Genomic DNA, 12,886 nt, shown 5'->3' with positions numbered 1-12,886 from the left:
GAGTTCCTGTGGTGTTAACTGGTCATCTGGAAGATGTGTTCCTTGCACCGTGTCCTGCTCCTGCCTTGTGGTGTCCCAGCTGGCCGACCATAACACATTACCAAAAGGGAGGCATCAAGGGACAACGACAATGTGAAAACAGATGAATATAAAGACTCCTGTTTCTTTTTTTGTTCTGATTGTTTGATGATTGTTACAAAACTGCTCAGTAATGCACGTCAAAGCTACGAATCTACACAGCTAGAAAGAAAACATGACTCAATGAAGGATGTTCACAACAGCCAGTTTGGTGATACACTGTGCATTACATTACTCTTACTGCAGTTACACTTCAGTTAGTTGTGAATAGCATCTGTCTTTGTTTTTGCATTCATAGTTTTGCTCGTAATTGTAGTAAAGTTACTTTTTTTGTTTTTACTGACAGAACATCATCATCTAACATCCAAAAGTAAAAACATGTGGTCCATTTTCAATTAAACTACATTCAACCACTAAAATACAAAAGAAAAAAGCTTGTTAGGGTTACGAGAGAAGTTTTTCATTCCTGTCCCACATCACAAATATCCAGCTGCTAGTCTTTAGTCTGTTGTCTCTTTTCTTTTGAGAGTAGGACACATGTCATCGTCTTCTCTCCTTTAGGCTGTGTCAACTACTTCTTTGCAGGAAGTCTAATTTCTGGGACGTGCATCCTCATCCATCATACTGCTATGGCCTTTCACTTTAACAGTGACTTTGGTCGCACTGCACCGCCCTCCATACAGATGGGGATAACCTCTGAAAACCCTCCTTTGGCCTTGCACCACTAATATAACCTAAGAAGAACTATCTCAACCAGCTCCCACACAACATTTAGACATAACGTTGTGCTCCTGCCCTCAGTCACTTGGGCCGAGGAAGAAAAAGCTGTGTGTTTGACTCTGGACAGGGATTCCTTAGTATGACTGAATCCATCATTGTCACGCTTAAATAGGATGGGGGGTTTTAAGGTTACTCTGTGTTGGTGGGTGGGGTGGGTTAACTAACACTGTCCTATTAGCAGACACTCTACAAATCCCCCTTGGCATTGTTTCAGAGAGAAACATCTGCTATAAGAATAGACAATCACTGTGCACATTTGGGGTCATTGTAAATGACCACAATGAAAGGGTTAAGTACTTTTATTTGACAGCCGAAACAAAACAAGTGTTATCTTTGGGAAAACAACATCAACAACAACAACAACAGAGTTATTCTAAAAGTCATTTAGATTAACAGCAAAGACCAGGATAATGCAGAAACGGAGTGATACCGTGCAAAAACCCCAAAACGTGAAACAGTTAAAGGTGTCAATGAAGCATTTAGCAGCATGAAATATGAATGTGGTAAATGTCCATCTGTATTTAAACAGCCGTGACCAACTGAGCGTGTGCAGCTATTGAAAGTGAAGCGTTTAGGCTCTCTTTCACAAAGGGCCCAAGGGCTAAAACCTTCCACCCCTTCCACCATCATTATCCCTGCCACACTATGATCAGCACCAAATGCCGACTATCCCAGGCCAGCGCTCACAAAGCATGCTGGGAAGGACAAAAGCAGACCTTCAGCCGATTGGTTCCACCTTATTAACAGCTTGTAATCTTCTCATGTCTTTGGCTAGGCCTCACAGAGCAGGAGTTAGGGCGAATAGATGAGTGTGTCCTCCGTCTCTGCTTTGATGCAGAGCAGCCTTCTCCCTCTGAGAACTCCTGCTCTGTTATATTTCCATTGTGGCTGCTGCACCTGTTTGTCCGCGAGGACACGTGGAGAAAATCAGTCACTGGCAACTGTTAATTTCTCATTAGGCTCTTTTTTTTCGCACATTGTAAACAGTTTGGGTTTGAAATGCTTGCAGCAGGTGCGCCTCATCTAATGGTTTAACTGGCTGCAGTTTCAAAAATGCCATAAAACAGATTTTTATTTTTCTTGTAAACCAAAAACATGCAAATATGGCAGGATGAAGGCAACATTTGCTGATGATTTTTAATGCTGTGTATTTGAGGACGTAACAGGTGACCAACTATATTAGAAGTTAGCATGTGGCTGGGTTAGCTTAGTGCACATTAATAAAATAACGATCAAAATGTTTTAATATACTGATAATGAAGTCAACTCCAGTCTTTTTTATGTTGGTTAATGCATATGGTGCTTTAATACTAATAATAAAGTGATAATTCACCAGCACCAAGGGGTATTGAGACAAAATGATCGTGGAACATTGTATCATAATTATGTAACCTCTGGTAAGATAGCTAGCTTGGTAGAAGGATAGATTTAGAAACAATGTCAAGTTACAAGTGACAGAACCTGGATAGGCTGAAAAAACCTCCTTCAGAAACTAAAAACACAATAAGTCCTTAAAAAAGAAGAAAAGAAGACCAGTCCTGGCGTGACGCAACAAATACTTCAACTCAGTGCTCAGTTGCTGCTGATCAACACTGTAGCAACAAGCCACCTCAGTTTGGTAATCTTTCCCTTTACGTTAATAGCGGTGGATTAGTTTAAGTGAATTTATTAAATTTGGTCTTGATTCCTAAAACAAGAGCTGTTTGCTGTAAGCATTGTGAGTTTAATAAAATTCTAAAACCTGTAAGTAATTGCTTATGACTATTAAAAAGAAACAAATACACAAAAACAGTAGTGGAGATTCAACCAAAACTTAAGACAAAACCTTGTGTTTGTTACAGTCATTTTGTAAACTTGTTTCTTCTCCGTAATCACACATAAGCGACTTTAGATAACGTTGCCTCCCCCAAACAACTGAGTTCATAACCTTTTTTTTTTTAGCAGTATCACATTGGGTGTATTTTTCATCCTGTATAAGGGGATAAATTAACCCAGGAGTTTGGCTGAGGTGTCTTCCTGTCTGTCAGCCGCAGGAAATGGCTCCACACAGACGAGGCATTTAGCTCCCAGGTGCAGACCCCACATTGGACAGCCTTACCCAGATGGATAGTACTCCTTCTACCATAAAGACACTAGTCTTCCCCCTGCCCTGAAGCCACCAGTGCTCCTGCCCTGGTCCAGCCTCATCAAAAGGGAGGCGGATATGCTGTGCTACAGCCCCAAATCAAGCTCACTTTTCTTTCCCTTGTAAGTAGTGGAGAAAAAGTGGGGGAAGTGCACAGTATTCTGGTAGACACCAGCTTCTTTCTTTCTCCTCTTTTCTGACTTCTGTATGCGTGGCTCCTTGCAGGTGTCCCTTTTTTTTCTCCGCTCTTGACACAGAAACGATCCCAAAATTCAGTCAAAACCATCACGGCTCATTTTCTTTCATTACTCAGTTTATTACCTCTCATTGTTACACGGGCACTAGAAATCAAATTGAACTCAGAGGAACGCTCTCACACACACACACACACACACACACACACACACACACACACACACACACACACACACACACACACACACAGATGCACACACATTCATTCTGGCTGCCTGCACTCTGTTCTCCTGCAGGTGCGAGGGCCATCCGCCTGGCCCTTTTCATGAAGCCCTCTCTTTCCTGTCCGTCTGCAGCCGTCTATTCAGCTTCAATCACAACACCAGCCGGACGCCACCGGACCACTGGTGAGGAAGGGAAGCGCCTCCACACACATCTTTTACTTCTTGAGCGACAAGAGAGGAGAGGCCGGGAAAAAAGAAAGGCTCTTCCTCCTTTGCATCTCCTTCTGCTTTCATCATAAACAACTTGCTTTCTGTTTGTAACGGTGCTGTCCTCCCCCCCCCCCCCCTTCACCCCACACCCCACCTCAGATGCGGCTTTACAAGGAGCAGTAAGGGGGGAGTGCAAAAAGAGCACGGCCAGGCTGACTGTGCAACAAAGTGATGCAGAGGTCTTTTTGTGGCTCATGAATGGTACATTTGAGGTTTCCAGCCTTGCACGGAGCCCCAAGCCAGCTTCACCTGTGGTTGGAGTCAATTGGCCTGTTGTGTGCCTGCCTGGAACCATGCCCAGTTCTCTGCCAGCCAATTTGGTTAGGGTAGCCACTCCGAACGGAACAACAATAACCTCCACCTCAAAACCATCAATTAACTTCCCTCACACAATAATGTATCCATTCACTGTTTGCCAAAACTGTTTTCTGACACGATTAATGCCCGGGCTAATAGTGCTAATACCTGCTCTCTGTCACTTAACACAGTACTGATGATGTTAATGGCCTCCAAGTTGTTTAATGGCTCTAGAGGTACATTCCATTAAGCTCATAATGATGTGTCTTTTTGTTTGTGCTCTCAATTAAGTTTCACATAAAGAAAAAGTATAAGCAGCATTACTTGTGCAATCAGGTAGCACAAGTCTCAGGCATGGCTAATACTGCATTCACCATTCTAGTATTTAAAACCCTGGGTTCTTGGTCACTGGTTGCATTTTCTTGGAGCCTTTATTTGGCTTTGCCATCTTCTGTTAACCACATGTGTCTGTGTAAATCTGTTTATTTAACTTCTTATTTTATTTTACTGAAGTTTCAAATGCTGACCACAGAGGTGACGAATAACAGTACCAAATGAAGGTCAAATTTCTGACAATATTCTGTTAATTCACTAGCTTGCATGCACTGAACCTGTCTGCAGTACTGAGCTTCTAAAGGTCTCAGAGTCCTGATTGCCTTTATTCACTATTGTCTGACATACTGGAGAAAGGACCATTCATTTGTGTTCTTGTAAAAGTGCTTCTTTGTTTTGACTCACACATGTACATGTGCATAGCCACACCGGCCACACACGTTAAACACATTAAACCTTGAATCAGATGGCTTACAGCAGCACCAGGTGCCACTCCTGTCAGCTAAGAGCAGGACGCTGACAGTACAATTTGACATAAACTACATGAAATCATCGCTCTAACTTGGAAGGTATCAGCAGTTCAGCTTGCTAGTGGTGGTGCAGTAGCATGTGGGATATTTGACCATCATTTAAATACCACAGCATACCTGTGTTTGACACAATAATGGACCATGTCATAAAACTAGTTACCGTCACTAGATGTAAGTCCAACAGAGCACCTTTGGGATGTACTGGAACGGCAGATTCTTTGCAGCAACTGTGTGATGCTGTCACGTCAACATGGGCAAAAATGTCTGAGGAATGTTTCTAGCACCTTGCTGAATCAGTGCCACAGAGAAATAAGCCATTTCTGAAGGCAAAACGGGGTCTAAGCCATTACAGCAAGACATCCCTAAAAAGTGCACAGACAACTTTGTTAAGTGAGGACAGCAGCTCAAAGGTTATATGAAAACAGTAAATGTCAGACCAAGACAGGTTTAGTTTAGTGTTAGCTGTCCTCATGTTTAACCTCTAATATCCTGTCTTACACTGATCCAAATGTTCAGTGAGCTTGTCATGGTGTTCTTTGGATGACAACCTTGACAGTCAACCTCATTTGACTGTCAAAATTCACAAAGTTGGATGTGCATATGTACATTTGTAAAGAGCACATGGCATGTCGGGGAGGAGGAGAGCTGAGGTGGGGGCATGCGAGGGGATCATTTAGCTCACTTCTCCACTGTGTGAGCCGTCATTCTTGCCTCGCGCAGCTGTGGAAATGAGATAAAACCGGGATGCCACTTTAGAAAGCTCTCATTTGCTCACTACTCCGGAGCCAGAAACCTCAGAAGTCAAAAGTCACTGTGCTGGATGGCAGCTTGCAGTCTTCTGCAAACAAAGGGGAGCGCAACAGGTGGAGGGAATGACAATTAGATTTTACAGCTTGTGGATTTTTCTTTTTCTTTTAAAGTTTGAGTAAAGTGGGGGGTTTTTTTTAGCTTTGACTATTAAATTCTTCTTTGGCTTTTCTCTCAAACTTTATCTTTGGCTGAAGTCTTCACCGGACTGCAGCTCTTCTTAGGAGACTATGAATGTGCTGCCAAGCCCAGTAATCAGAGCCCGAGAGCAGTCGCTACCTCTCTGCGGCTCTGGGTCTGCCCAGGACTTATCCCACTGCCCTCCAGGTTTCAACCTGAGCTCTCACCTAAACCCTGCACCGATGCTTGGCCTCCCAAATGGCCAGAGATCAAGCAAACCTCAGCGGGAGCTGAGCCCTGAGGAGCAGCAGGAACTTCGAAGAAAGATCAACAGCAGGGAGAGGAAGCGGATGCAGGACTTAAACATTGCTATGGATGCTCTGAGGGAGGTCATGGTGCCTTATGCCTCCTCGCCTTCATCTGCTTCCTCTCAGTCCCACCAACATGGAGCAACTCCGGGCCGCAGACTCTCCAAGATCTCTACCCTGGTTCTAGCCAGGAACTATATCCTCCTGCTGGGTTCATCTTTGCAGGAGATGCGGCGGTTGCTGGGGGAGGTAAGTGTAGGAATGGGGGTGACCACAGGACCAGTCCCCCGGCTGCTGCTTGCAGGAGGGTGGCCCCTCATTTCCAGTCCCGGTCAACTCCTCCTCACCCAGGAATCCCTCCTCTCCTCAGCAGCCTCCTCCTCCTCTTCATCATCATCATCTCCCTCCAGTTCTTCATCATCTGCAGGAGCCAAATGTCCGTTGCTTTCTCCAGGTCCCATGGAGGCCCCACTGGCCCCCATGCAGTGGAGCTCTGCAGGTGCTCCAGCAGGGTCGCTGTGTCCTTGTGGAGTCTGCAGACTGCCCAGATTCAGTCACTCCACTCTAGCTCCCAGATTCCCAAAGTGACATTGAAAGTTGAAGAAGTTCGCTGAAGAATGGACTTGAATGCAGCATTTTTTATATGAATTGTTATTTTTCTAACATTTTTAACATGTTTATGATATGTTACTACACTACTCACGCTTATCATTTGATTCTTTTAAAAAGCATGATGGAAGTATTTTTCTTTTATTCTTTTTTTTCTCACTCTCACAATGTTCTGCATATTAGCTATAAACTGTAATGACTGTGTGCATGATACACGTAGCTACAGTGTTGTGCTGCAGCAGAGGTTGAATAACATTGTTGGCATAAGACTATGAAATCTCGGCTTATTAGTTTGCTTTCAGTTTTACTTAAAGCTTGAAAAAAAAACTTGTTTATGTCATGATTTTGTTTATCTTTCTGTTTCAAATTCAATGGGCTCCACACCAATCACTTTGTGAGTCTTAATGTAGCAGATTTGCTGGATTTCTCAGTTTTGAACCCTAAGTTTTGATAACTGGAATGTTACCACAATAAATAAACAACAATAAACTCTTGATGTTTGAAACCAAGTCTTTAGTAACTTTATAATACTTTAAACTTTAAGAAATGTCTGTATTCCAGTTTGAAGGTTCATATTAGCTGATTGTTGCATTAGAGGCAGAAGGAAGAGGAAAGGAAGTGTCCAGTTGTGTCAGAAAGAAGGAAGTAGCAAATAGTACAGACCTTACTAGCTAGTATGCATATTAAAAAATAAGTGGATTTTTTATCCCACAATGCATTGCTCATTGCCCAAAAAAGTCAAAAGAAAAAATAAACCACTGTTAAACTGAGTACAGATGCACAAGACTGCAAGATAGCTAAGCACCAATCAAAGTTTATTATGCCGTGTTTTTCACACATGTGCTTCAGTCATCAACTTTTCTAGACATTACCTGTGGAAGTTGGAAATATCACAGGCTGTTGGATCAGGTGTGAAGCAGCCTACAACTCGCCAGCTCCAAGTACAAAGTACAAAGTAATGTCTGATGGCACCCATGTCTGGAGTTCATGTTTGAAAAGTGATTGAGTTCCAATAAATATAGAAGCAAACATGAGCAGATTCCTTGCAAACTAATAGCAGAAAGATTCTACTGTGACTACTGCAAACATTTGCATATATTTTTTTAAACAAATGGTGGGAAATTCTGTCACTGTTGAGAATGAGAAGTGATCCTCCTTTCAGGGTTTCTTCTACCATGCATTTATAATATAAAAACACTTGTTTTTGTCACACCGGGGTGCACCAATGTTTTTTTTTTGAACAGGACTCAGATGCAGATGCCGAGAGTGGAGTTGCGTTGAACCAAAAACAAGCTTTATTCAGCTGATGACAGGTGTAAACCATGAAAACAACAAAACAAACGGTGGCAAAACTATGAAAACTATGAACCACCATGTAACACTACAAGACACTAAAGAAATCTATGACAGGTTTGACCACCTGACAATGACACATGGAAAACAGAGGGCTTAACCCTTTAAGACCTACCGTAGAACCAAGGCCGCCAGAGCTTACTTTATATTTTTACATCCTGTAGTGCCATTTTTGGGAGCATTTCCAGTTGCTACATCAATACAACTGTTATAGCCCATATTTTAATAATATGTATGCATTAAGTCCATAGTAACTACATAAATTACAAAAAAGTGCAATAAACTACAAAAAAATTGAAAATCGTTTTTTTTAACATATATTTCTACTTGGAGAAATTTAAGAGGTTTATCCTTCAAAACTTTAAATACAAAAAAGTTGCAAAAAATAGTTTACAACAACAGGAAATTTATTTTTGAGTGTCTTCATAGTTTTATTTTTGAGATACACCAATTTTTATACACTGCAGGAAAAACGAGAAACAATCCTATGATGCAAATTTGCAAAGAAAACAGCATGTGCATCAAAATAAACTATTTTAAGCAGTGCAGTTTGAGTTCTAAGCATCCCAGAAACTATTCAGAAAAGCATAAAGTCAAACATGACTTATAAAAACACTAGTATAGGCTTTTAAGGCCTACAAGTAAAAAAACTACATTTTCTGCGAAAATGACGTCACTTCCTGTTTCGGGCCGGTAATGGCGGACATGCGATCATTCGCGCTGACGTCTGTTTCAATGTGGGAAGTGTTACGAACAGCTGATCGGATTGGCAAAGCGTATTACTTGAATATTATGTTTTTGTTCCTGCAAGCGCTTCTTATGCAATATTTGCAAAGCTTTATGTGGAAGGAAACCGTGACGAGGACAAGCTGATGGCATAAGATGTAAGTACAACTCCTCCGGTTTCATATGCAAAAAAAATTATTGCGCTAGCTTACGCGGTTCAGGTTCTACAGGGATTTAAAAATAGTTATGCAAAACGGAACTCCAACAGGCTTTAAAGGGTTAAATACACAAATGAGGTAATCAAGGGAAGTCGAGACACATGGGGGAAACAGCTGACACACATGAACCTAATGACGCAACAGGGAAGTGAAACTAACACGCCAGACTCTTTCAAAATAAAACAAGAAACCTGGGCATGACAATACAAACGTGACAATATACAGCCCTAAAATAAACTCCTGAAAACAATGTTAATAATGTCAAACTAAACTCAACTAACCCACAACCACACATAAGAAACTCAAAAACCCCAGAATAACCTCAGAAACGCTGAGTCAGAGACCCAGCCTGTGACAGTTTTCCTCCAGAGTGACTTGTATCAGACTCATAATGTCCAATTAATGTGCAAATTTAAAGAATAATAAAGTCCACATTAAGATTTTTTTTACAGCACTTGGAGGCAAAACCTTAACAGAGGGATCAGCCTCTAATCATTATGCATGTAGTGCATATTAAGTGCCTAAACTGAACATCGCCTTTGCAAACCTAGATTCAATTTAATAAACATTAAAGTGTTACCTTCAAAAGCAATCAGACTCTGTTTATCATAGTGTCCAAGAATGATTTAGAACGAAAAATCACAGTTCTTAATATGACATACTGGTTTTAAGGTGGACACTTTAATGATCAAACCTGAGGCAAAGGCTCAGTCATGTTGACCACAATTTTCCAAAGTACCTAGAAGAAGACTGTCACTTCATGCATCTGGAAAAAATGTAAACTAGTAATAGAGTTGCTTTAGAACATTGGAAGACGGGTGTTAGCATCTAAACTGACCAATGGCTAATATTGACTTTTCTTTACCGCTTACTTTCCCAGATGTACACCCCCATTTGCTTTAAAAGGCTTGAACTGATTGAACCCTTTGCGAGTGTTTCAATCCTACATTTCCTGCCGTTCTCTCACAATTCAGAAATGATTCACTCACTAAAAATAAATAGAAGCAACGTTCTCCATATGCCAACTTCTTTCCATCTTCTCCACTGTGAGCTCTGATATCCTTCAGAGACTGACTAGCTGTTGAGCTGAAAATCATCCTCTACCCTTCACCCCACCTCAAAAACTGTGAAACAGTCCTCATCCCCTTTCCCCCTCAATTCATTGCTCCAACAAGCAAAAGATCAAAACCCTCCCGTGTAATTACTGCTCCACAAGAAAAGAAGGCCCTTTGATTATTAGCCCCCTCTCGCTCCTCCGTCCTCAAATTCTTGATGTTTCCCTGTGTTAAGGAGCTGGGACGGGGTGATTCGCTGCTACTCATTACACTCACTCCACAATATGTTCAAACGCCCAGAAAATGTGTCACTCTGAATGGGGTTCACTCCTGCAAACTCGCCACCCCTCTGGAAGAAAGCAGGCAGCCTCATTCTGAGAAAGAATAAGAGGCGCTGATAGGGAGGATATTCTCAGCCACAACCTGGCCCTTAGCACGGCCTGCATGAATAATAATAATGAAAATAATCATAATCATAATGCTGATAAAATACTCAAAATAATTGCCACCCCGGAATAAGAGGATTACGGATGGCAGATATGTGAATAGTGCCGAGTGAAAAGAAGGGAATCTGTTAGCATCGGGGAGGACAAAAGAGGAGCTACATGCTATTAAGTGAGATTAAGCTAAATAAGGCTTGATTTTCTTACAAGAAAAAAATGGGGAAGGAGAAGAGGGTGAGAGTGAAGGAGGAGAGGAAGGGGAGTGGAGAGAGAGCCTGATTCACAGATCAAAGTGAGACGGCAGAACTTCACGTCTTTCATTTACATATAGCTGCTTTATGTCTCCGGAGGGATTAGCTACCTTTGCTCCCTATTCTGCTACCTTTGCCCACCATCCATTTCCTCCTGCTCTCAGGATAGACCGGCCCTTCTTCTCTCCCCCATTGCACTCTTCTTCTTCTTCGTCTTTTTTTTTTTTTTTTTTTAAGTCAGGCTCCTTAATTTCTCCCCCTTTCATTCTCTGCTCTTTCTCTCCATTTCTCCAAGAGGCTCTCACTTTCTTGTGTTTGGTGGTTTCATTGTTGCGGCCACGCAGGGGTCTGGTCAGTCTTTGTGTTAGCACTTTAACTCATCTCCATTTCATCACTGTTGTTCAATAGGGTGAAAAGAGCGCGTAAGACAATGCGCTCACAGGCACGCACACTTTTTCTTAATTTAAAATAAAAAAAAACTATTAAAATTGGTTGTAACTGTCAGTATAAGAACATTGTTACAACAGTAAACGTGAGTCACACATAAATATGCTAAAACACGATGCAAAGCACACATTTCCACACATCTACACTCTGCCAGTGGTTAGACTATGTTTACCTGTTACCATGGAAATTGTACTTGCTAACAGCTCCTACATCTTGAGAGTTTACCCACGTGTGGAGCTCGATACAACATTAGATTAGACTTGGAAAGCATATATAGAGATGTATTGCCTAATTATATTGAGCCAGTTTACTACCTGGATTATTCTCAAAGGCAGCTTCAGATTGGTCAGATTTAAATGGTAAAATGGTAAATGGCCTGTATTTATATAGCGCTTTACTAGTCCCTAAGGACCCCAAAGCGCTTTACATATCCAGTCATCCACCCATTCACACTCACATTCACACACTGGTGATGGCAAGCTACATTGTAGCCACAGCCACCCTGGGGCGCACTGACAGAGGCGAGGCTGCCGGACACTGGCGCCACCGGGCCCTCTGACCACCACCAGTAGGCAGCGGGTGAAGTGTCTTGCCCAAGGACACAATGACCGAGACTGTTGGAGCCGGGGCTCGAACCGGCAACCTTCCGATTACAAGGCGAACTCCCAACTCTTGAGCCACGATCGATTTAGGTAATAAAAGAATGGTAGATGACCAACATCTTTCTTCCCATGTTTTTGACTTTTTCTGTATAAACCCAAGAACGCAACTGTAATCTTAATAAGGCCCAAACTAAAGGCATCTATAAAGAATGTTTCTCTCAGAGGGGAAAGCAATTTTAGAGAAAGTGAGAGCAGTATGAATGTTTTCTATGACTTGCCAAATATAGAGTGCTATTATCTAGCTTTAAAAACGTTTGGCTTTTAAATACGTATCCCCTTTTTCCTTAAATGCACTTCAGAAGGAGCTGAAATTGTCAGGACTGGTTACAATAGGACCGTTTAAATCCATTTTTAAAGGAGCGAGAAAATAGTTCTCTTGGTCAACGCGACCGCCTTTGATGTTGCACTCGTAACCATCGTTCATTGCGTATAATTTGGATGGATTTGTGCTCACTTGCTTGTATCTCACATGTATTTTCCCGTTACTTGTTATGTGTTATATTTGTTGTCATTTCCTTGAGCAGGGCTCACTTGAAAAAGAGATTTTCATCCTCAATGAGACTTCTACCTTGATGAAGAATAATGTATTTGTGAAAATGTATTTGCAGTCATGTGCAGGTTGTAGGAGACGAGCCTGCTGTGGTAACAAAAGATGGACTGTAACCTCAAGTCTTAGCTTATCCTTGACCAACTGCTTCTGTTTCTTTAATAAACCAGCATCTATCAGAATGACCCAGCGTCACTGGACGCTTTGCTCTGATGTAGAAAAGTAACCGACTCCACCTGCTTCTGTGTCGTCATTTGCTTACACCTCCTGTTTTTCTTTTTTTCCAAGACCTTTTTGTGCTATTTTTATTTAGATCGAGCAAATCAAAAATCACGCAGTTCTCACATAAATACATCATAAAAAGAAACATTTCAGTCACGAGTCGCTTAACCACCACCTGTGCAGGTTTCTGCTAATGCTTCATGCCAGAATCCTTTAGTAAAGTTGCTGTTTTTAGTGTTGCAAGCCCCCCGTAGTGCAAACACAAATTTTAAAGGCCTGCTGGATT

At 41.8% G+C, this 12,886-nt stretch overlaps 1 protein-coding gene across 1 annotated transcript; it reads left to right on the top strand.

Annotated features, from left to right (window-relative positions):
* The first annotated feature begins 5,560 nt into the window (after positions 1 to 5,560).
* On the top strand, positions 5,561 to 7,167 carry olig1 (oligodendrocyte transcription factor 1). Its single transcript, XM_085434992.1, has one exon. The coding sequence runs from the start codon at positions 5,870 to 5,872 to the stop codon at positions 6,653 to 6,655; it is 786 nt and encodes a 261-aa protein (XP_085291118.1). The 5' UTR covers positions 5,561 to 5,869; the 3' UTR covers positions 6,656 to 7,167.
* The last annotated feature ends 5,719 nt before the right edge of the window (positions 7,168 to 12,886 follow it).

This window comes from Copadichromis virginalis, linkage group LG16 (genome assembly GCF_057382275.1).
Source record: "Copadichromis virginalis isolate Kocher_CV1m ecotype Utaka linkage group LG16, C_Virginalis_male_GT1.1, whole genome shotgun sequence".
NCBI lineage: Eukaryota > Metazoa > Chordata > Actinopteri > Cichliformes > Cichlidae > Copadichromis > Copadichromis virginalis.
Note: the sequence above shows the minus strand (reverse complement) of the source record. Positions and strands in the feature narration are given on the sequence as shown.